The sequence below is a fragment of the Hylobates moloch genome, unplaced genomic scaffold (assembly GCF_009828535.3).
Source record: "Hylobates moloch isolate HMO894 unplaced genomic scaffold, HMol_V3 SCAFFOLD_2, whole genome shotgun sequence".
NCBI lineage: Eukaryota > Metazoa > Chordata > Mammalia > Primates > Hylobatidae > Hylobates > Hylobates moloch.
The window spans coordinates 100526581-100549366 of record NW_026652277.1 but is presented as its reverse complement, the minus strand read 5'-3'; the positions used below and the strand labels follow the sequence as shown (position 1 = coordinate 100549366).

Genomic DNA, 22786 nt, shown 5'->3' with positions numbered 1-22786 from the left:
CCAGCCCAGGCAACATGGTGAGATGCAACTCTACAAAATATATAAAAATTAGTGAGGCATGGTGGTGTGTGCCTGTAGTCCTAGCTACTCGGGTGGCTGAGGTGGGAGAATGACTTGAGCATGGGAGTCAAAAATTGCAGTGAGCCAAGATCATGCCACTGCACTCCAATCTGAGTGACAAAGCAAGATCTACCTCAAAAAATAAAAATAAGAAATAAGAATAAATTTGGAAATAAATACTCATTAAATATGAGTCATTTCTAAGAAGTTAAAATATTGAAGTATTAATTATTAACATAAATTTATGCTTTAGCATCTTATTTTTATATGATATTGAACATGTAAATATATTTAGATCTATTAAAAATAATTGAGGAAACATCTTTCTACACAATTATGAAATGGTTTTTATCTGCAGATACTGATATAAAATACTTCAAAATCATTTGCTTCCTAGGTTTTACACTGGAAGTTAGAATCACTAAGAGTTAAAATTTAAGTTAATATGTGTAATTATAACTACTAAAGTAAATAATTTGGCTGGCCACAGTGTCTCATGCCTGTAATCCTAGCACTTTGGGAGGCCGAGCTGAGAGGATCACTTGAGGTCAGGAGTTAGAGACCAGCCTGGCCAACACAGTGAAACCTCGTCTCTACCAAAAATGCAAAAATTAGCCAGGCATGGTGACGCACACCTGTAACCACAGCTAGTAGGGAGACTGAGGCAGGAGAATGGCTTGAACCTGGGAGGTGGAGGCTGCAGTGAGCCAAGATCGTGCCACTGCACTTTAGCCTGGGTGACAGAATAAGACTCTGTCTTAAAAAAATAAATAAATACCATAAAATAAATAATTCTATATGCAAAGTGTACAAGAAAAGCAAGATTGTTTTTGATGAGAAAATTAAAATGTGTGTTTGCTGAGAAAAAATAATTTTGTCTAGTTTAGAGGTTATTTAAAGGTTCTTTCAAAATGAAAAAATGATATAAATAAAATTAAATGGATATTCAAGGTTGGGGAAAATAGAAAAAAATGTAGGAGACTATAAAAAGGATTATGGAAATCTTGTGTGTTCAAAAGCTGATTGAAGGTGAATGTATTTGTTTATAAGGTTTTCTTAAAATTAGCAGTAGTATTGAGTGTATACAAACACAAAAGTAAAATTCATATTTCTCTGCAGAGTTCACAGGAGAAAAAAGTAAAATTCTGTTTTCTCCTTTGAAAGGAAAAATAATAAAGGAATCATCTTACCCAACTTAAAATTTTTTTTTTCAAATTTAACATGTTTTAAAAGATACTGTTAAAAAATTAAATGATAAGCTATGGAATGAGAAAATATATATTCAAATCTCATGTCTGACTTAAAGACTTGTATCCAGAATATATAACAAAGTCTCAGAACTAAATAACTAAACAGGAAGAAAACAAATGGCTCATTAGTAAATGGCCAAAAAACTTGAATAGATAATTCACCAGAAAGGGTTATGGTTGTCAAAAAAGCATATTTAAAAGATGTTCAATTTGTTAGTCGTTAGAAACATGCAAATTAAAAACATGTCATACCACTGCACATCTATTAGAAAAGCCACGAAAAATACTGTGAGCATCAATTACACACAAGGATGTGGAGTAAGTCGAACTCTTGTATGTTATATATGGAGAGAACTGCTGAACATTCTTAAACGATAGCAGATCCCCCATCTATTGTCTAAATAGCTTTAAAACAAAACAAAATTTTAAAAAATTGTTAACGTAGAGAATCTTAAAATATTACCAGATCCTTTCAAATATTTACATGTCATTTCACTTAATTTCTCTATGTTATCTCTAACAAAATTGATGTGGTCTTCTGAATTTGTTTGCCTGTATGTGTTTGTTTTGCTTGTTATCTTGTCTTTGAGAAATGGAAATATAGAAACATCAATAATACATTAAAAGAGAGTAAAGAAAAATTTTTAAAAAGAATTTATTGTAGTATTAATAAGAGTGAAAGATTTTCATCCACCTTTTGAGTAAAATGCAAAGAAAAATAGAGGAGAGACAGATTTCGTTTTATGCTGTCTTTATTATGTCTTTTGATTATTTGGAAAACTGAGTCTCCTCTTCATCAACGAATAAAGATTTTTGCTTTTGAAAACCTTTTAGTTATCAGTTAGGCTAAATTAATTACTATTATTTTGCCGTAATCTGCGATTCTATTTTGATAGTGTTTAAAACCTTTGTCATATTTGATAGGCTTCCTAAAATCAAATTTCAAATTCTAAAATTAAGTCTTTTTTCCTTCAAACTAACTTTAGGATGTTCCAAAAGGTCCCTGAAGCATCCAGAAAAGAGACAATAAATAGGCTTATTTGATATGTTAAATAAAATGGAAAGCATCGTAAAATAAATGGTACTTAACATTCTCTGAGTTATATTTTATGAATATATTATGAATATGTGTTTCAAAATTATATGTGACTCCTAATATTCTGATATGTCTTAGTATATGTTATCAGTAATAATTATGTTTATTTATGTTAAATTATTATAGGATACAGAAACAGCCAAATTTCCTTGTCAATTGCATCTTTAACCCTAATCATTTTAAGCCTTATTCGCAGTTTATTAATTCTGATGAACTTTCTGAAAGCTCATCACAATCGAGTAAAATCCTAAAATGTTGTGTCCTCAAGGAGGTTCATGGAAAGGTTTGAAAGAATGCTCACAAACCCTCTTGAATACAGGTTTCTGATAGCTCTAGAATGATACACATTTGGACAGGATAGGAATACTAAAAACTCTAATGAAGAAGCTGACCAGTTTATAAACTTGCCAACTTAAGTAGCACAAGAACTAATTGAATACCAAGGAAATACTCTGGCAGATTTCCATGCTAGATCAGCCAGTACTGATGTTGTTAAAATATGCAATTTGAATGAGATTTATGGTTCAAGTCAAATTGCCTACAATAACCCATTTAATAAGCAGTGCTATGCACCTAAATTGAAGAAACAAAATTTGTATTTCAGATAATATAAATTCAGTGTCGAATGTGGACTCTTGGAGAGTCTGGAGAGCTGCCTGGTCCTTCCCGAGTAATTAAAACGTCCATCATTGAAAGCTCTACACTCGGCCAGGCATGGTGGCTTTCGCCTGTAATCTCGCACTTTGGGATGCCGAGGTAGGTGGATCACTCGAGGTCAGGAGTTCGAGTCCAGCCTGGCCAATATGGTGAGAATATGGTGAGACTCCCATCTCTACTAAAAATGCAAAAATTATTCAGGCATGGTGGTGCACACCTGTAATCCCAGCTACTCGGGAGGCTGAGGCAGGAGAATCGCTTGAACCCAGGAGGCAGAGGTTGAAGTGAGCTGAGATTGCATCCAAATTATATTTTTAAAAATATACTGGTGTCATGACTATTCTAAGTTGCCAAAGTGGTTTATTTTGTTTTGTCAAATCCATAATCCTAGGAAGACAAAAAAAACTTCAGGTACATTTTTGCTACTTGATGGGCCATTTGAACATTTACAGATGGCTTCTATTCAATTGTCATTTGTAATGCATATTTTCTAGTTATATACAAGCTTTCTCATGCAAGAATGCTAATGCAATAACAATAGCTAAAATAGCTTAACGGTTATCAAGAAATGTGTTTCTCTCATGGAACATTCCTAGAGAAATCTCCAAGAATAAAGGTACTTGTTTCACTGGACAAGTTGTAAAACATAAGGTGTTACAGCTATAATAGCATTAGGCAAATCTAACTGAATGGACTGAATTGTCTTGGTCAAAGGTACTGCAGACTGATGACAATCAGTTCCTCTTCCAATCAAAACATGAGCTGACCATTTATGAAATAGTCACTGTAAGGCCTCTAATAATAGAACCTTATGTATCTTCTGCACCTAAATTCTTATATGACTAAATGCTACAATGCAGGCTTTAATGCATTGTGCCAAAGTGTATTTTCATTAGGTAAAAAGAGCTTTTTATGATCCACTGACCAGGTACAGTCAAACCCTTCATGGTCTAAAACTTAGAGACTGGGCCTTCTGGAAACATCGTCAGAGAAAGATTTCCCTTGCCACCCACACTGCAGTAAAATGCTGGGACCTTGAACCTTGAGTCTGTAATATTACAACTTAGAAGGCCCATCCAGCCTCTTGAAACCAAACACTTGTTAGAGACCTGAAGGTAAAGCTAACCAGAGAAGTTTCTCCCTTGAAGCAGATGGCATCCTAGACATAGAAAGCTTTCCCAAGATCATGGAACAAGACTTCTCTCCTATCATAAGATTCTTAACCTTTCTTAACTTTTGCCTTGTTCATGCCTCTTTGAACAACACAGTAGGAAAAGGGGCCTGTGTGTGGAGTATATTTTTATTTGTGTTAGATTTCACAGACAACCTTATACATGAGCAACCTTATCGCTTGATGGATGCAAGATGAAGGGCCAGTGTAGGCTAGGAATTTTAATGACACCTTTGTTACTCCATAATGAGTTAGAAACAGAACATCAGTCCACTTCTCTTAACGTACATCCTAGGTTAAATAAAACATTGCCAGGAGGCCTTCACCTTTCTAGACGGGCATCATTTGTTAGTTCCCTTTTTCTATGGCTTGGAATAAATGAGGTAATGATTAGAAATGTATCCCTTACAGTAGTCTGTATAGCAGATTTTACTGCAAAACCTGTGGCTGTGCAGCAGACTTCTTTAAATTCTCTTGCTAAAGTTGTGCTAGATAATAAAACTGCTCTAGATCACCTACAGGCTGAACAGGGAGAAATCTGTGCAGTGGCTTACACTTCTTATTGTACATGAATAAATACAATGGATTTTGTAGAGATTCAGTTACAAGCGATTAATGAACAGGCTGCTTAATTAAAACGTGGACTTTTCATCTGGCTTATTCTTTGATCTATTTAATTTTAGTTGATTAATAGGAACCCTGGCTAAGGAGCATAATCCAAATTCTTGGTATGCCCCTGCCAGTCACTATAGTAGTCATTATCATTATCATTCTGACAGTCACAATAGTATTCTCCCTGGTATGCTATGTTCTCTTCAAAGTTTTAAATGTTTGCAGACAGCCATGTGTAGAATGTCAGATGGTCTCTTTGACTGGAATGACAAAATCTCAAAGAAATGCCTGATCGTGAAGACACTATAACCTATCAATAATGTGCTAAGACAGAAAACCCAAAATAATGGTAATAGGAAGTAGCACCAAAGCCCTAAGTTTTGCTCACTCTCATCTAGGTGAGAACCTGACCAAAAGAAGAGAGTTGTTAAACAAAATTATGGAAGACCATTGTTCTGGACTGAAGTCTTGCATTAGGCCCCAACAGAACAGACCAAATCAAAACAAAATCATTCATGCTAATACAACATAATCGCAGTGAAACTTTAAGGAAGAAGATAGATTCCAAAACAGAACAGTTTTTTTTTTCTTCTGAAAACAGGAGATACCAGCATAATAAAGAAGTCCCCTCTGCTCTAACCCTTACAAAAAATTAACCTAAACAATCAGGTTATTTTTCTCTGATTCTGTTTCCATATTCTCACCTTACAAAATCCACTGTACTGCTATTTCCCAGTGGAGTTTGAGACCAAATAAGTCCATTTACAATGGTGTGAGAGTGACGTCAATGCCTCAGGTTTCAGTCAACCTCTCAATCTTAAGAGGTTGACCCAAAGGGAAGAATTGTTTACATAAAGCTACCTCCTTACATATCTTAAGTTTGGCCTAGAACTTTATAAACAGACTATAACCTACTCCTGTACCAATTAGAATTTCAGATGCCTGCCAATCACAGGCAGCCAACTGTTCAAACCATGTTCAAATAAGGGAAACTCCCAGCTGTAACTAATTCAGCTGTTTCTGTGACTCATTTCTGTCTTCTGTACATCACTTTTCTTGTTCTGTCCATAAATGTTATCCAACAATGTGGCAGCTCCAGAGTCGCTCTGAACCTATTTTGGTTCTCAGGGAGGCCCAAGTCTCAAATCATTCTTTGCTCAATTAAACTCTGTTAAATTTAATTTGCCTAAAGCCTTTTAAATAATATCCAGCCAGGTGGGGTGGCTCACGCCTGTAATCCCAGAATTTTGGGAGGCTGAGGTGGGTGGATCACTTGAGGCCAGGAGTTCAAGACCAGCCTGGGCAACATGGCAAAACTCCATCTCTACAAAAAATTCAAAAAATTAGCCAGATTTGGTGGCACGTGTCTGTAGTCCCAGCTACTTGGGAGGCTGAGGCATAAGAATCACTTAAACCTGGGAGGTGGAGGTTACAGTGAGCCAAGATTGTACCACTGCACTCCAGCCTGGGCAACAGAGTGAGACTCTGTCTCAACAACAAAAAAATAAAGTCTTTAAAACAATACCTTTAAAAATATTAACATTTTAAAAGCATTGCCATATCCAGACAATATTTTATATTTCATCTAATACCCACAACATACCGGGAATATTTATTATTACCTACATTTTTTCCAAAGCAGAAATAGGCCCACAGGGTTAGGTAATTTGTTCAAGGTCATATCTGAGGAAGAATAGGAATTCAAATCTAAGTATTTTATTTGACGTGCTTCCTACATCACCATAGCTTGATAATTGACTTAAATGGAATTCTGTTTTTATTATATAATGTGATCTGTGTAACTCATAAAACTTGTTCAACTTCTTCAATTATATATTCTTTTTCAATTGTATTTTTATAACTCTTTTCTGTGTAAAAGCAAAACCCATCTTAAGTCACATCACCACCAGTTTAAACTTCATTAGTCCCAAGAGTGAGGATGTAACCTACTATGGATAAGGCAAAATCAAAGACATAAAAATAAACAAAACCTAAAACATGATTCACAAAGAATATTACAATCTGGTAGAGGCAATAAAGTGTTGTTGTGGCAGTTAAGGGCCTCCATGTTATAAAGAAAGAGATATGCTTAGGTTAGCCTAGTTCAAGGAGAGCAAACTCAAATACCAGACAGATGGCAAAAAAACACAATGGGCAGGAGGGCGAACACAGTAGTTGATACCCCTTCCCAGGAGGGAGCCAACACAGGAGTCCAGAAAATTGTTGCCATATTAAAACGTGGCCCTCATGTTGCCAGTTTTACAAATTTTCAAAAAACGCCAGAAATCTGGATTTTTATGTGAAATTTCATGATTGTTAAATACTGTCAATTGATTTAAAATATAAGGTAAGAAGTAAAGAAATAAACTTTCTCAACTACCACACAAATAGGTCTCAAGACTACCGGAATGCTGTTCAGAATATGCAGCAGCTCTAGAGATACGAGGCACAACTGTATCAGCAGTGACCACCTGTCTTTTCCCCAACAGTGGTATCTAGTGTGGTACTAAAGGGTGATGGTGAAAATACTTAGTCATGAGTGCATCTAATAAAAATAACCAACACTTATATTGTGCCTATTATGTGCTAGATCTCTTCTAAATGCTTTACATGTCTCTATTTATTTAGTCTGAAAAATATCCCATGTGATAAATACATTACCATCCTATTTCAGAGATGAGAAAAATTGAGTCAAAGAAAGACTAATCAACTAACCTAAGCTCACAAGTCTCATAAGTGACAAAGCTCAGATTTGAACCCAGCCAGTTGGCTCCAGAGCACCAAGTACTTGGCACACTCTTAATGAACACTGTCACCAGGATATCCTCCTAACCATTGCTGGGGTGCTAGGAAGCTGTAACAAGGTCCAGGAGGGCCTGTAGGGCCAGGTACTAGTTCTTTAACTCCTTAATTGATGGGCTGTGGACAGGTCCAAGAGCCCCAGGGAAGTACTAGGACAGGTGGAAAAGTTTGGGTAGAGTGGACCATTAAGAGGCTCTTTTTAGCCACTGTTTACCAATCAGTTTAGAAATATTTGACCATTTATCAAGTACTCAGTGATGCAGCTCTCCCTGATTGCACCATTATGTTGGAAAAGCAATGCCTGATGCATAGTAAGTACTAAACAGAGGTCAGCCACAATTATTACCAGGGCACCATGCATTACTGAGGATTTCTAGTGAAAAGATAGCTCATTCTAGATTACCTCACAGGCTCTGGCCAGCCTAGAGGTGACTTTCATTGGGTCAGGCACTATTCCCTTATCTAAGAAGCTCCAGATTCCAAACACAATAAAATAGGGGAATCTCTCAGAATCATGAAGGCATATCAAGCAGTCCGAGAATTCTCAGAGTGGGGCAGTGTGACCCAAATACCCTGGCTTGGACTCTACAGGAATGCTGTTACTACACAGGCAGAGTATTTCAGTCTTCAGATAGGCCAACCTTAAACCGAAGAGGGCGCATTTCAGCTGAAGATAGGGAGTGAGGTAAACCAGGCTGGAAGAATCATGAGCGTAAGTACAGATATGCAGTTTCATTTTGATTGCATGGCATAAATATACACATTTAATTCATGCTTAATTTGGACAATCCTAAATTTCTACTACAACAGGTTGATTTTCATTCTTTTTATATTTTCACCAGAGCAGCTTTTCACAATTCCAAAATGTTTCCACTATCTTTTCGTCAGATGGCTTTTTGTCTCATACATGGGAATGGCCATAAAAAATGTTTCCTTCTTACATTCAAATTCATTACAAGACATTTTCATAATTCATGTTTTTCTCACCATGGTGATTCTTTTGAAATGGTGTTTATATGGTTTAATATAAGTTTATCATTTTGCATTTCAACTCAGTGACTTGATCAAATTAACTAAAAAACGCTTAGCCTAAAGGAATACTGCCAAGCATTAAATGTAGACCCTAATTTGACCTAATAAATTTCTTTCCAATATAATAATGTGTTATTTAGGTTCTAAATATCACGGATTTTATTGATTTACTTTTAATTTTCTCTAACAGTTACCTTTTTAATGTCAATACAAAAAAAAAAACTTTTTTTGACCGCTGTATAATAGTCTGAGGTGTAGCCATCAATGCATTTACCAAACATCTGATTTTGTTAATGACAGAGGTGCATGAAAACGCAAACAAGCAGAACAAAATTTCATCAAGTTTTAACCTCTGTTAGAAATAGTGGAAAAAGGGATCAATAATTATCAAACTAAAAAGAATATGTCAAAGAGGAAAGAATGTGCCTTCAGTTACCTTTAAGTGTGTTCGTCAAAGAAAAAAGAAAGAAAATGTGCTTAAAATATTTACAGAAGTGTTATTTCAAAGGCTACATCATAAACTTGTATTAATTACTTTAAAAATATCTGTACCGGGCCGGGTGCGGTGACTCACGCTTGTAATCCCAGCACTTTGGGAGGCCGAGGCGGGCGGATCACGAGGTCAGGAGATCGAGACCACGGTGAAACCCCGTCTCTACTAAAAACACAAAAAATTAGCCGGGTGTAGTGGCGGGCGCCTGTAGTCCCAGCTACTCGGAGAGGCTGAGGCAGGAGAATGGCGTGAACCCGGGAAGCGGAGCTTGCAGTGAGCCGAGATTGCGCCACTGCACTCCAGCCTGGGTGACAGAGCGAGACTCTGTCTCAAAAAAAAAAAAAAAAATCTGTACCTATTAACCTTGTGTTCCTACCCCTAGCAACTTGGTTTAAGAAAATAATCCAAGATATGTCATGTATGTTCAGTGCCGCCTTCATTATAATAGTAAAAATGTGAAAGTAGCATACGAGAAAGTAGAAAGAGTTAAATACACGGGGCAATTCTTTTCAAGTGATTTACCATTTAAAAATAAGCGCTTCTGGCCGGGCGCCGTGGCTCACGTCTGTAATCCCAGCACTTTGGAGGCTGAGGCAGGTAGATCACCTGAGGTCAGGAGTTTGAGACCAGCCTGGCCAACATGGCGAAACTCCGCCTCTAGTAAAAATACAAAAATTAGCCGGGTGTGGTGGCGGGTGCCTGTAATCCCAGCTACTCCAGAGGCTGAAGCAGGAGAATCACTTGAATTCGGGAGGCAGAGGTCGCAGTGAGCAGAGATCGCGCCATTGCACCCCAGCCTGGGCAACAGAGCAAGACTCTGTCTCAAAAAGAAAAAAATAAAGTGCTTCCATTTTCCATCTTTTGTCACCTGGATTGACACAATTTTTTTTAATATCTTCTTTTTTGAAGTGTCTTTTCAAAACTGCCCATTTTTATAGGATTGCCTGATGGGGTTTTTTTGGCGTTTTCCTTTAATTTTTTAAACTGACAGATAAAATTGTATGTATGGTATACCACATAATGTTTTAAAGTATGTATACATTATGGAATGGTTACATCTAGCTAATTAAATATGCATTATCTCACATAGTTATCATTTGGTGATGAGAACACTTAACATCTGCTTTCTTAGAATTTTCAAGAATATGTATTATTAGCTATAGCCACAATGCTGTGTATTAGATGTCTTGAACTTATTCTTCCTATTTAACTATAATTTTGTATTCTTTGACCAACAATCTCTAACCATTCTCTGTGCATCCAATGTTACCCTTCTTCTATTCATCCTTCATACTACTGCCATGTTATTTTTCTATAGCACAATTTTGGTTTTGTTATTTCTTTGCTGAAAATACCTCCACAATTCTCCCTTCACCTTCAGGGAAAACTCAAATTGGTATTCTCTAACGCTCTACATAATCCAGCCTCTCAACAATCTCTCCAGCCTTCGCAGCTGGGAATGTTCACATACAAACCCTATCTCCATCTGTACAAAACTAGTTTTATCATTTCTTGGGGCCACACTGTTTCCTTCTTTCCTAGGCTCCCGTTGATTATCTGGCCTGTCCTGATAAGACAGTTACCTACTTTTCTGGCCACAACCAAAAATTAACCTGCAGGGTGGTTTGATGTAGCCATCCATTATAAAATGATTAATGTTCTTATTTGGGGACAGAAGGGCTACAAAAGGTGATCCAGATCTCCTTTCCTTTTAAAATGTTTATTAATTTTAATTGACAAGTAAAAATTATATATATTTATGGTATACAATATAACCTTTTGATATATGTATACATTGTGGAATGGATAAATCAAGCTATTAGGATACATATTATCTTCCATTTTTTGTGGTGAAAACTCTTAAAATCTATTCTCTCAGCAATTTTTATATATACAATATGAAGGTATGTCAAAAAGTTCATGGAAATGGAATTAAAAGATAAAAATATAAAATATAAACTATTTCTCAACATAAGCTCTATCAAGGTTAATACACTTTTGTAAGCAATCATAGCAGCCATTTAGTGCATCCCTTTAAAAATGAGGGTCCTGGAATGTAAACATATTAATGCAGTCTTTTTTACATTATTAACTAAAGAAAAATGAATCCCCTTTACAGATTTTTGTAAGATTAGGAAACAAAAGGAAGACAAAAGGAGCCAAATCAGTGCTGTAAACTGGATGCTTATGATCTCCCATCAAAATGCTCACAAAGTTACCCTTGTTCGATGAAAGGCATGAGCAGGAGCATCATCGTGGCGAAGTAGAACTCTCTGGTGAAGGTTTTCTGGGCATTTTTCTGCTAAAGCATTGGCTAACTTTCTCAAAACACTTTCCTAATAAGTAGGTCTCATTCTTTGGCCCTCTAGAAAGTCAACAAGCAAAATGCCTTGAGCATCTCAAAAAACAATTGCCATGACTGTTGCTCTCGACTGGTCCACTTTTGCTTTGACTGGACCACTTCTACCTCTTGCTAGCCATTGCTGTAATTGTGCAGTATCTTCAGGATCATACTGCAAAAGCCATGTTTATCTCCTGTTACAATTCTTTGAAGAAATGCTTCAGAATCTTGATCATACTGGTTTAAAATTTCCACTGAAAGCTCTGCTCTTATCTCCAATTGATCTGGGTACAATGATTTGGGCACACATCAGGTAGAAACTTTGCCATACTTTAAGTTTTCAGTCAGAATTGTGTAAACTTAACTAATTGAGATGTCTATGGTGTTGGCTATTGTTTCTGCTGTTAATCGCCAGCCATCTTCAATCAAAGCATGAACAACTAGGACAAATCGATGTGGATGATCTGCCACTTCAGCCTCCATCTTCAACATTGTTTAATCTCTTCTCAAAAAGAGTCACCCATTTCAAACTGCTGATTCATTTGGAGCATTGTCCCCACAAACTTTTTATAAAGCATCAAGGATTTCACCATTCTTCCACCCCATCTTCACCATAAATTTGATGTTCATTCTTGCTTTGATTTTAGCAGAATTCATGCTGCGCTGATAGATGCTCTATTCAAACTGATGTCCTATGCTTAGTGCCTCAAACTATATCCTGTTCAGACATGTCATAACAAGTTAGCATGAATTTACTTTGGTTCAAAACGATTTTAAAATCCACACACAGTTTTTATAATATGCATTTTCCACGAACTTTTTGAGACCCCTTGTATATTATTATTAACTGCAGTCAGCATGTGGTACAGTAGATCTCTTGAAACTACTCCTCTTTCTAAATAAAATTTTTTATTCTTTGACCAACATCCCCCTAATCCCTCCACAACCTACCCTCTGTTAACCACATTCTACTCTCTGCTTCTCTGAGTTCAACCTTTTTACACATCACATATAAGTGAGATCATGAAGTATTTGTCTTTCTGTGTCTGGCTTATTTCACTTAATATAATGTCCTCTAGGTTCATTCATGTTTTAACAAATGACAGAAAATTTTATTTGGCACTTAAGGGATCATAATGCTGGGCTAAGCTCATTATTGCCTGTTTAAGGCTTCCTTCCTTTTAAAGGCTGAATACTATCCCACTGTGTATATATATCACTTTTTCTTTATCCATTCATCTATTGCCAGATGCTTAAGTCAATTCTATATCTTAGCTATTGTGAATAATGCTGTAATAAACATGGGAGTGTAGATATCTCTTCAACATACTGATTCTACACCCTTTGGATATATATCCGGTAGTGGATTGCTGAATCATATATGGTAGCTCTATCTTTAATTGATGATTGATGTTCTTAAGTCTCCAATGAAAGCAGAATCCTTATTAAACTTCCTGTCCTCTTCAAATAACTCATAGTTACGTTGTCTTCATTATAATTGGTAAATTATATAGTATCCCTTTGGAGATCTCACCTAATGCTTCATTAAAAACTTTCAGTATCATTAAAGTAGAGCTTTCGTCCATGTATAAGTTTTTTTTCTCCAAACTAAAAGGCATTAATTACTTTAGTCCCAAGCATTATGATCTCTTAAGTGCCAAGTATACATTTAAGTATCCCTTGTAGAATTGAGAAACACTACAGCTAGGTCAGGATAGTATAAAACAAGGAACTATTTATATCTCTAATACCCACTTGGGTAATCTAGAGTAGAGATTACATTGATCTGAAGTAGGAGAATAGCTCTGGAGTAGGGGGTGAAATGAGCATAGTGCAGACATACTTGGGAAGTGGATTTCGCAGATTAGTAACTAGCTGGATATAGGAAGTGTCAGAGACAGAGGACTGAAAAATGACAACCACATTTCTGACTAGGAAACCCAAAAAGCAAAGACTTGAGAAGGGAAATTATAAGTTCTGTTTTGGGCATATGGAATCTAAGGTGATTGTGTCATCTAGAGGTGACCAGCAAGCATTGACCATAAGGGTCAAAATGTAAAAGACAAAATGGAAGGAAAAAATAGCCCTGACAGTGGTTGGAACTTTTAAGGGAAAGAACAGGGACTGAGAAAATAAGAGCTGTAAAAGAGAACTGAGACGTTCATTTAAATGGTACACAGTAAAAATAAATAAGTAAATAGAACTGAAAACCCACCATAGTTAACGAGTAAACATAAAAAGGAAGTACCAATGGACCATGCTGCTGAAATGATAAATAAGGTTGGAATTAATACTTGCTCATTGTGTTTTGCAACCCAATTCGCTGGAGGCCTTAGTAAGGACAGTCACGGTGGAAGCATGTGAGCAGCAGCTAGATCCAGTGAGTTGAAGAAGAATGTGAGTTGTTTAGCCCAGGATCTACACCCAGTAAGCACACAAGAAATATTATCAAATGAAAATATGAAATACAACTCGAAAGTATGAAGTAAAGAAGACAGAAAAGATGTCTACCAGGGGAGTATATAGAGGCTCAAGAAAAGTTTACGTTGCTTTTAGGTAGAGAAGACTTGCATATATTTAAATGCTAAGACAGCCAGGCACAGTGGCTTACACCTGTAATCTCAGCACTTTGGGAGGCCAAGGTGGGCAAATCAGTTGAGGCCAGGAGTTTGAGACCAGCCTGGCCAACATAACGAGACCCCCGTCTCTACTAAAAATATAAAAATTAGCCGGACATGGTGGTGCACACCTGTAATCCCAGCTACTCGGGAGACTGAAGCATAAGAATCACTTGAATCCGGGAGGTGGAGGTTGCAGTAAACCAAGATTGCACCACTGCACTCCAGCCTGGGCAACAGAGTGAGACCCTGTCTCAAAAATACATACATACATACATACATATATACATATATAAATACTTGCTTAATGAAAGGAAACAAAAAAGGAGATGTAGGAGAGAGTAGAAAAAAAATAAAGGGAGGTCCCTGGGAGGACAGAAAAGATGGAATCTGGGATTGAAATAAAGGAATTAACTTTAATACATTTTTCTCTATCAGAGGAAGGAAAAGGGGTACATCGTTAGAAGAAAGAGCAGAGTTAAGAATGGCATGTTTGTGTCCCCCACAATCCATATAGTAAACCCTAACACCTAATGCAATGATGTTAGGAGGTAGAGCTTTTGAGAGGTGATTAGGTCATGAGGCTACAGCCTTCATGGTACAATTAGTGCCCTTATGGGGAAAAAAATAGAAGAGTGCTTACTTCCTCTCTCTCTCTGCTCTCCACCATATAGAATACAAGAATATGTACATCTACCAGCCGGAAAGTGAGGCCTCACTAGATGCTAGATCTTCCAGAGGCTTAAACTTGGACTTACAGCCTCCAGAACTGTGAGAAATAAATGTTTGTAATTTAAGCCAGCCAAAGTATGGCAATTTGTTATAGCTGCCCAAACTGACTGAGACAAGGAAGGAAGAGCAAAAATGAGGAGGAGGAAGAGGACTATCAGGAGGAGAAAGAGAGAAAGCAAAGAATTGTTAACGTTTCATGAGTGCCTTTCAGATGAGATAACTGAGCCTCAGAAAGATTTTCACCCAATAAATGGCAGAATTTCAATCTAAAACTGATTTTAAACCTTAATCTATCTTATCCATTCTGGATAAGAAAAGGTGGAGAGTTGTGGTGCTTCCAATTTTCTCTTTAGGGTAAGAAGTGTTCAGATAGAGTAGGAATATGGAAGACTGAAGGCTTAAGGAGAATGGAAATTGTTTGACATAGTTATAGTGGAAACTGAGAAAGAGCCGACTCATTCAAGAAAAATATCAAGGGCCCAGAAAGAATTGGAGGTTTTAAAATTTAAAGTGACACCAATCTGCACAGGTAATTATTTTCTCTAGCAAAGCTCAGCTGGAAATGTGAAGACACCATGGTTTGAGGTTTCATGAGGTCACAAACTCAGAAGGACAATGACAAAAATAAGTTGAGGATTTGGGCAAGGAAGATGCTAAAATAATGGGATATGGAATCCAAGACAGATGGGATAGGAAGTCAAGTCAGGAAAGGATGACAAAAAGAACATGTCAAAGACTGAAGATTCTTAGAAGGTGGCATTTAGATGTATCCTTGTGCCTAATATATGGCCTAGCATAAAGTAGTAATTGAGTAAATAATTTCTAATTAATTACAACCAAGACCTACCATGTTGAAGTATAAGGCCAGAAAGGACTTATACTCAGACTTCTCCTTTACAAAAGATTCTAAATGAGACTTCTTTGGATGTCAACAAAACCTGATGGTAACCCAGTAGGATGATTCAGTCAAAACAGCTTTCCTAGATAAAATATGGCATGGACTTCTTCAAAGTTTTCTCTAGAAGGGCTTAGACCTGTGCTTCTTTACTTAGATGGGCTTGTGCTGGTGAAAGGCTGCTCTACAATGCCTCTGTAGCTTTACTCTATAAATTTTACCTTTTCTTTAGGGTTTTTTCACAGTAGTTATCCTCAATATCAGGCCTTTTCCCCACGGTTATGATTACCCCACTTAAGATACTGAGAAAACATTATTTCTCATGCTTTTCTGAAGCATATCTAAAATGTTCTCTCTCTCTCTCTCTCTCTCTCTCTGTGTGTGTGTGTGTGTGTGTGTATGCATGCTCTCACTCTCTATATATCTATATAAATATGCATATATATATATGTTTCAGTGAGGCAACTGAGGATCTGATAAACGCAGCAACTTGCCTGGCTTCATACCTAGAACATAGCAGAATTCAAATATGTGTGGTTTACAACTCTTACTTCATTTCTTCATGCTACTTACAAACTTTATACGTGACAAAATACTGAAAACTAAGGAAATCCAAGTCTTAAAAAAAAAAAAAAACTCCACATTTCAAGTGAGAGTTCAATAGTATCTCTATCTTTTGAAGTCAAACAAAGCACAGAAGGAAAATCCAGATAAATTTCTTGGAATTTGCAAGGAATCAGAATTTTATTTAATATAATGGGCCCAAAATGGAATGGGTTATTTGTCAAAGTGCTGAGTTTCTCATCTTCAAGCACATTTGTGGGGAGATTAGCCAAATGTCAGGGTCAACCTGGTTAATTTCCACTTCTACAATCAAATTTTCACTTTCTAACTGTTTAATCCTCACCACTTTTACAAGAGAATAACCTAGACCTAAGTTGGCAGATTAGGTGGAACATTCCCATGTGACCAAGAATGATAGAGCAACGATCATTATTGAGAGCTCTGTGTGAAAGATGTATCAGAATGTAAATGATATAGCTGCTCCCATATGAAAAGCTATGAGTCTCGTTTTTATTCCTAACAAATTGGCGAATAGTCAACAGTGGCATCAACCCATAAACAAATCTCACCTCTGTGGGCAAGTTATGCAAAATCTACAACAGAAGTTCTGCACAAGAAAAATATACCTAACGAAACATTTTCAGAGAAGGAAAAACATAATTTTACAAAGGTCTAACATCATGTGATTTTGATAATATGAAGGTAAATAATAAAGAAAACTAAAATAATAAAGGAAGCAAAAAGTTTTGTTTTATTTAATATGTTCATAAGTAAATCAAAAAAGAATTCTCCATATTTTTTAGAGAAATTAAGATCGTATGGCTAAAAATATATTTATCCATGTAGACAGGACAAAAATAATTTGTGAAGGCTTTGTGGGTGAGCCGAAAAGCAACAAAAATGTTGCAAAGGTAAAAAGACATGTAGAAAAAATTTAAATATTCATGTATATATAATACATATTTATGATAATGGGCTCTGTAATATAGTATGAAAAAAGATCCAAGAATATTATGGAACTGTTAGTGAAGATATCAGCTAATGGGCTGCTGCAGCATATAAAAATACGGCAAATATGAATATAAAAATACTTTAAATATGAGAGGGGAAGGTGTTCTATCCTTTAAAAAAATTATAATATGCCTGTAACTGATTGTTAAAAATAGTTCTAGTCATTGTGCCTTAGGAAAGCCTTAGTAGGCTAGAAGTGGACGGATATATGTTTATGTAAAAAGATATATTATATATAATTGTTATCATTACTATCATAAGCAAATAAATTCTATCATGTAAAGGAAAACATGTAAAACTCTTTAAGGCTGTAAAAATGAAAACAGGAGAGCTAGTAGAGGTCAACATAATAAAGTATATGTAATGCATGACTCCTTTTTAATGAGTTCTCACTATATTGTAAGCACAGTTCTAAGCACTTTACATGTATTAACTCATTTAATCTCCACAAAATCCCTTCCTGTAGGCACTATTAATGTCCCAGTGAGGTACAGAGAAGTCCAATACTTTGCCCCATGTCACACAGCTAGTAAGTAGCAGAGCCAAGATTAGAATGCAGGAATTCTGATTTCAGGAAGTGCGAGCTTAACCCACTGCCCTTGAAACTCAAATCGAATTTTGGTCTTGTCTCTCCATGGAGATTTCTTAAATGGAGAGCTAGCTGATACACTGCAAGTAGGTAGGTTTGGGGTAAATAATTATAAAATGAACTATAAACCTTGAAATCTTCAGAAGACAAATCTTCTGAATTCTAAGAGACAAAACAAATGGAAAATACAAAACAAGAATCAGGCAGTCTCTAGAGTCACACAGACAATAGCATAAAGCAGGGAAAGCTGGGGTAGGTAAATCTCTAGCCTCTTGAAGCAAGCCTCTAGAAGGTCAGGTAGAGCCTCCCATGGGGCTGCACTTCACGCCTCCAACAGATACAGGCTGCAGAGCAGGATGAGTATCTGACTTCACCCCAGATGGCATTCATTCCTTCTGCGATATGGAAACGTCAGAACTGTGTCTACCTGTGTCAGTGTTCTCTGTATTGACTTATAAATATCTGCAGGGTGGAAAATAGATCTTCCTCACTTGACATATTACCCAGCTCAGCACCACACACGAGGTTCTTGATACACAGATTTTAATTGTTATAATATGCTACTCTTTCACTCAGTTTCACAACTTCATACACCCATAGGATCTACTTTAAGAAGAATGTGTTTTCAATCTATTTTTTGTTTGCCACTGCTAAGAATGTGGCTGAATGCATGACTTTACAGCATTGTTTTAAATACAGAATCTCAGTAAAATATTCTTTAGGGAAGTACCAAATCTAAGATTAATAACTGTTCATTTTACTGAATATTCTGACAAAGAATTTGTTCAGGTTGGGGAAGTAAGAATTCTGAGGGATTTTCTCCATATACACAATCTGCCCTTCGGAATCCACTGAGCTTTTGTTCAGCTACTGTGTTTTGTAGTTAACTTCATGCTGCTCTTGCCCACATTACCAGAGCATCTAGCGTGGAACCCAGTCTTGTCCTTTTCCAAACATTAGTTAGCTGGAAAAGGAATGTCACATGTCACCTTTCTCCGCCCTTCCATATTCTTTCACTTCCTGAGAATGTGACCCTATACAGGGGAGTATAAAAGAGCTTACTCATTGGAGTTGGGTCAAGTGGCCAGCCAAGATTCACCTTTATAACATCTAGTAAATACGATGCTCTATTCCAACTTTGAAGGAACTTTTCCTCAAAAGACAGAGAATGTCTCCTGCTGTGATAATTGTGCAGTTTAAAAATCATATTGTTCATTTTTCTGCTCTCCTAAGAGTAAACAATCAACATTTGGTCTAGACTGCTCTTGAGGAGGGCATGGCTTTGAAGGACTTTCTTGGGAGCTGTATCACCTGGAATCCTGGGCTAAAATTGTGGGAGCTGGGGAAGAAAGCAGAGTTCTGCCATGGGGTCAGAAGTAGTAAGTAAAACTAGTCCAAGAAGTTACATAGTTAGAAATCAAAATCCCAAAAAGCTAATGATGTATATGCTAATTACCTTTACTTTCTTTCTATAAGCTTTCATTTGCAGCTATGAATTTACTTTTAGCTAAATTCATTATAATCACATAAACATGTCCACCATTTGAGGCCTACAACAGTGACATGACAGTACAGGATAAGCCACAGCTCCTCCTCAGGGAGTCCCTTCTTCACATAGCCTTGCCCAGTTTCCTTATGGAAAGTGCATTTGTTCTTGACTCTATTTCAGAACAACTGCTTGTATTCACTATACAGATCAGTGAACCCATTCTTAGATGTTAGCTATCTTCTCCACTACATGCATAAGTGAGGACTAGGTTTGTTCTCTATATGCCACTATTTCATACATAATGCCCTGGTCTTCCACTGCACTCTTCACATAGTAGGTATGCTTCTTGCATTATATTTTCTTAACCTACTAAACATAACTCACATCCTCCCAAATTTTACCACAGCTTGCCTCCAAGTCTGCGCTGCAGTCTTTCAAAATGGTCGGTCAGAAATACAAGAGTGAAGGTTGGGTACAGACACATTAAGAAGTGAGGAGAAATGTCATATGTTGACAACTGATTATTTTAATATATGCTAGACCCTATAAGTGGCTATCATTATTCATGTTGTGCCTTTCAAATATAATTTGAAAACAGGTTTCCACCTTTAGTCATTTAATCTCAAAGCATATTTATTAGAATAAGGTCAAAGCTTTAAGAAAAACAAAGATTATTCTCTCAATAACAACCAAAACAGAAATAAAATTTTTATAGCATACTTATGCTTCTGAAACTCAGTGCCTATTGAACTTAAATGATTATTCAAACCAAATGAGCTTCCTAGATGAATATTTTGAATTGATTAGTTTTTATTATCTTTATAAACTCACTGTGTGGTACAGAAGGGCAATTCTTCATAAACTTTTCCAAAGTGGACATATAACAAGTATAATTATGCTGCCCTTATTCTTACTGGCACTCAAATAATTAACATTTTTTAAAAAAGATTTACTGTCAATATTTTGGTTAAAACATTTTAATGATTAGCTTCATACCTCCTGCAGAAGGTCCTCTTCATTATTCATCTCAACACTTTTTAAGTTCAGCTTTAGAAGCCACAATATACTCAACAAATGCATTCAACATGTATTTATATGTGTACCTACAACAAAGACTGCAGATGATGAATTCCATGGAGGCTTTTCCAGAGGGGTCTGGCAGGTAATAAAAGATAAACATCAGACTCTGATGTATCATGCCCAAGGCACAGTATGCTGGAAATGCACTAGAAGAATCGAATGACAAATGCTTGTTTATGCCTGACTCCCTGCAAACAAAAGACATACAAAGCTTAAAATTGTGTTGGTTGACTTTTTTCTGCAACGTACAGAATTTTTGTTACATAACAATTGTATTCTGGAATGATATCTATTGTCAGATTCAGATGATGAAACACGTATTAGACGACTATGCTATCAAAGCCCACAGACAAAAGCACAGATGGAAAAATACAGCTATAAGTGACCCAGATTTTTACCAATGGCAAAGATCCGCTCATTTGTAATTCTCATTTTTTATTTTCTTTTCTAGGTCCCTCTGGCCTCCAAATTAATTCTGGACCTTCATTATAAAACTGAAATGTCTTTCTTTAGCCTTTCCAATTCTCCAATATCAGTCTGTGACAAATCCCAGACCATCCCCACTGTGCACAATGAACATGGAATCATCTGCAGGCTGCCCCATAGGGTCCCATAAACAATTCTAACTCAGTAGAGGAAATAGGGAATGCTTTCTCTTCACTAGTAAAGGGGGTTTGAAATCACACTTCTGCTGCCATCAACTCAACTTCAAGTATAGTTGATGAAGGAGGATATGGAGTTTCTTCTGAACCAAACCAAATTCTCTCTAAGCATTTTCCATGAAGTGTATAGTCTCCGTGGCTAATCACTTCTTCCTGGTCTTCTGGGCCTGAGGAAGGCCAAGCCAATATTTACAACCACTCAATCCTGCCTGGCTTTCTTGGCCCATTTCAAAAGCCCCATGTCCTAAAGACAGTGATTAACTATTCCTATTTCCATTCCATTGGTACTTGTTCCATGACTGACTCTAACGCTTCTGCTCTGTGTAGCCTGATCTACAACCAGATCTTGAATTTGGACCTAGTTCTGATGCTGATGCCCACCTGAAACTGCATCCTGAATATGGCTGTTTTGGACTCTTGAACCTCCCCAAGAAAAGGGATTCTATCTCCCATCCTAGTATTTGACTTGCTCTTGGTGCTTTCCTGCAGATCTCTAGTAGGGTGTTTAACTCCCACAATGTCTTGTACCAGAGCCTTACCAAGTTTTTCTAAATCCTTTTCTGAGACCACATTTGCTTCCACTTTTACAACTTTTTCTTGCGTGTGCTTGTCTCCATGCAAAACAGGTGCCATTGAGCTAAGGAAAAAAAACTGTTTTGTGAAAAATTTCGTTTTTGTTTCAGAAATGTTCCCTTTCCTATATCAAAGAAAAGAACTCCAAGCTGGTTTACATGTTCAGTTACATATTGGGACATGTTTAAAAAAAATCATTTCTTTATAGGACTACTTACCCAAATTTTCTCTTGGGAATTTTGTTGTTATTGAATATGCAATTTGATTAATTTCATCTTTTTTTCTTACCTTATTTTGACAATCTCTTCTTCTCAAGGTGTATCCATGAGTTTTTTATAATATCCTTTCCTGAACCCTTGATTTGCCCATTTTTGTAAAAAGTGTTCTAAAGCTTGGTTGGACATATGGTATATAACCTAATTTATGATATTAGCATGATACATATTTTAAAAATATTACCATTATTTAGAATCAGTTTTTCCAAAGGAGAAACCAAATGTCAGTAAAGGGCTTAACAAATAGATTAGAAAAATAATAAATGGTCCATAAGTCCATATTAAACACTTTCATTCACAAGCGTTTTTTCAATGTGTACTATATCCAGAAAACTATCTTAGTCAAAATGAATGTAGCCATTGAGCCATGAACGTAAATGATACAAGCCTTTCTCTTACCACTCTTCTGAGACAACATATGGAAAGACTGTTCAACTCAAGTACTTCTCCTGCCAAAAAGTTGTAATCTAATTGAATGGATCCAGAGAAGAGTAACTAAAATGATTAAAGGAATTATGGGATTCATTTCATGAGAACAGATTGCAGAAGCTAAAGCTTACTAAGTACCAACAAGGGGAAACAATATGTTGTTTACCACTAAGTTACTGCCTTCTGATGAATTATTGAACAAGATTGGAAGAGCGAAGGATGCAAATTAGGTAAAGGATTAAATCTATTCTTTCACTGTGGGAGAAAATGAAATCACAATGAATGTTTTTGTTTCATGTTTACATATATTATATGTTACAGTACAGTGTATAAAATACAAAGTTCTTGTCTTCCC

The 22786-nt window shown here is 36.5% G+C and overlaps 1 protein-coding gene across 2 annotated transcripts in view; it reads right to left on the bottom strand.

The window, feature by feature from the left end:
• LGSN (lengsin, lens protein with glutamine synthetase domain) overlaps positions 1-20477 on the bottom strand; it is a 45377-nt gene extending 24900 nt beyond the window's left edge. For both annotated transcript variants that reach the window (XM_032164824.2, XM_032164834.2), the window contains exon 1: positions 20409-20477. In XM_032164824.2, the coding sequence (XP_032020715.1) occupies positions 20409-20438 (30 nt within the window). In that variant the 5' untranslated portion in view covers positions 20439-20477. The remainder of the gene's footprint in view (positions 1-20408) is intronic.
• Positions 20478-22786: the final 2309 nt, after the last annotated feature.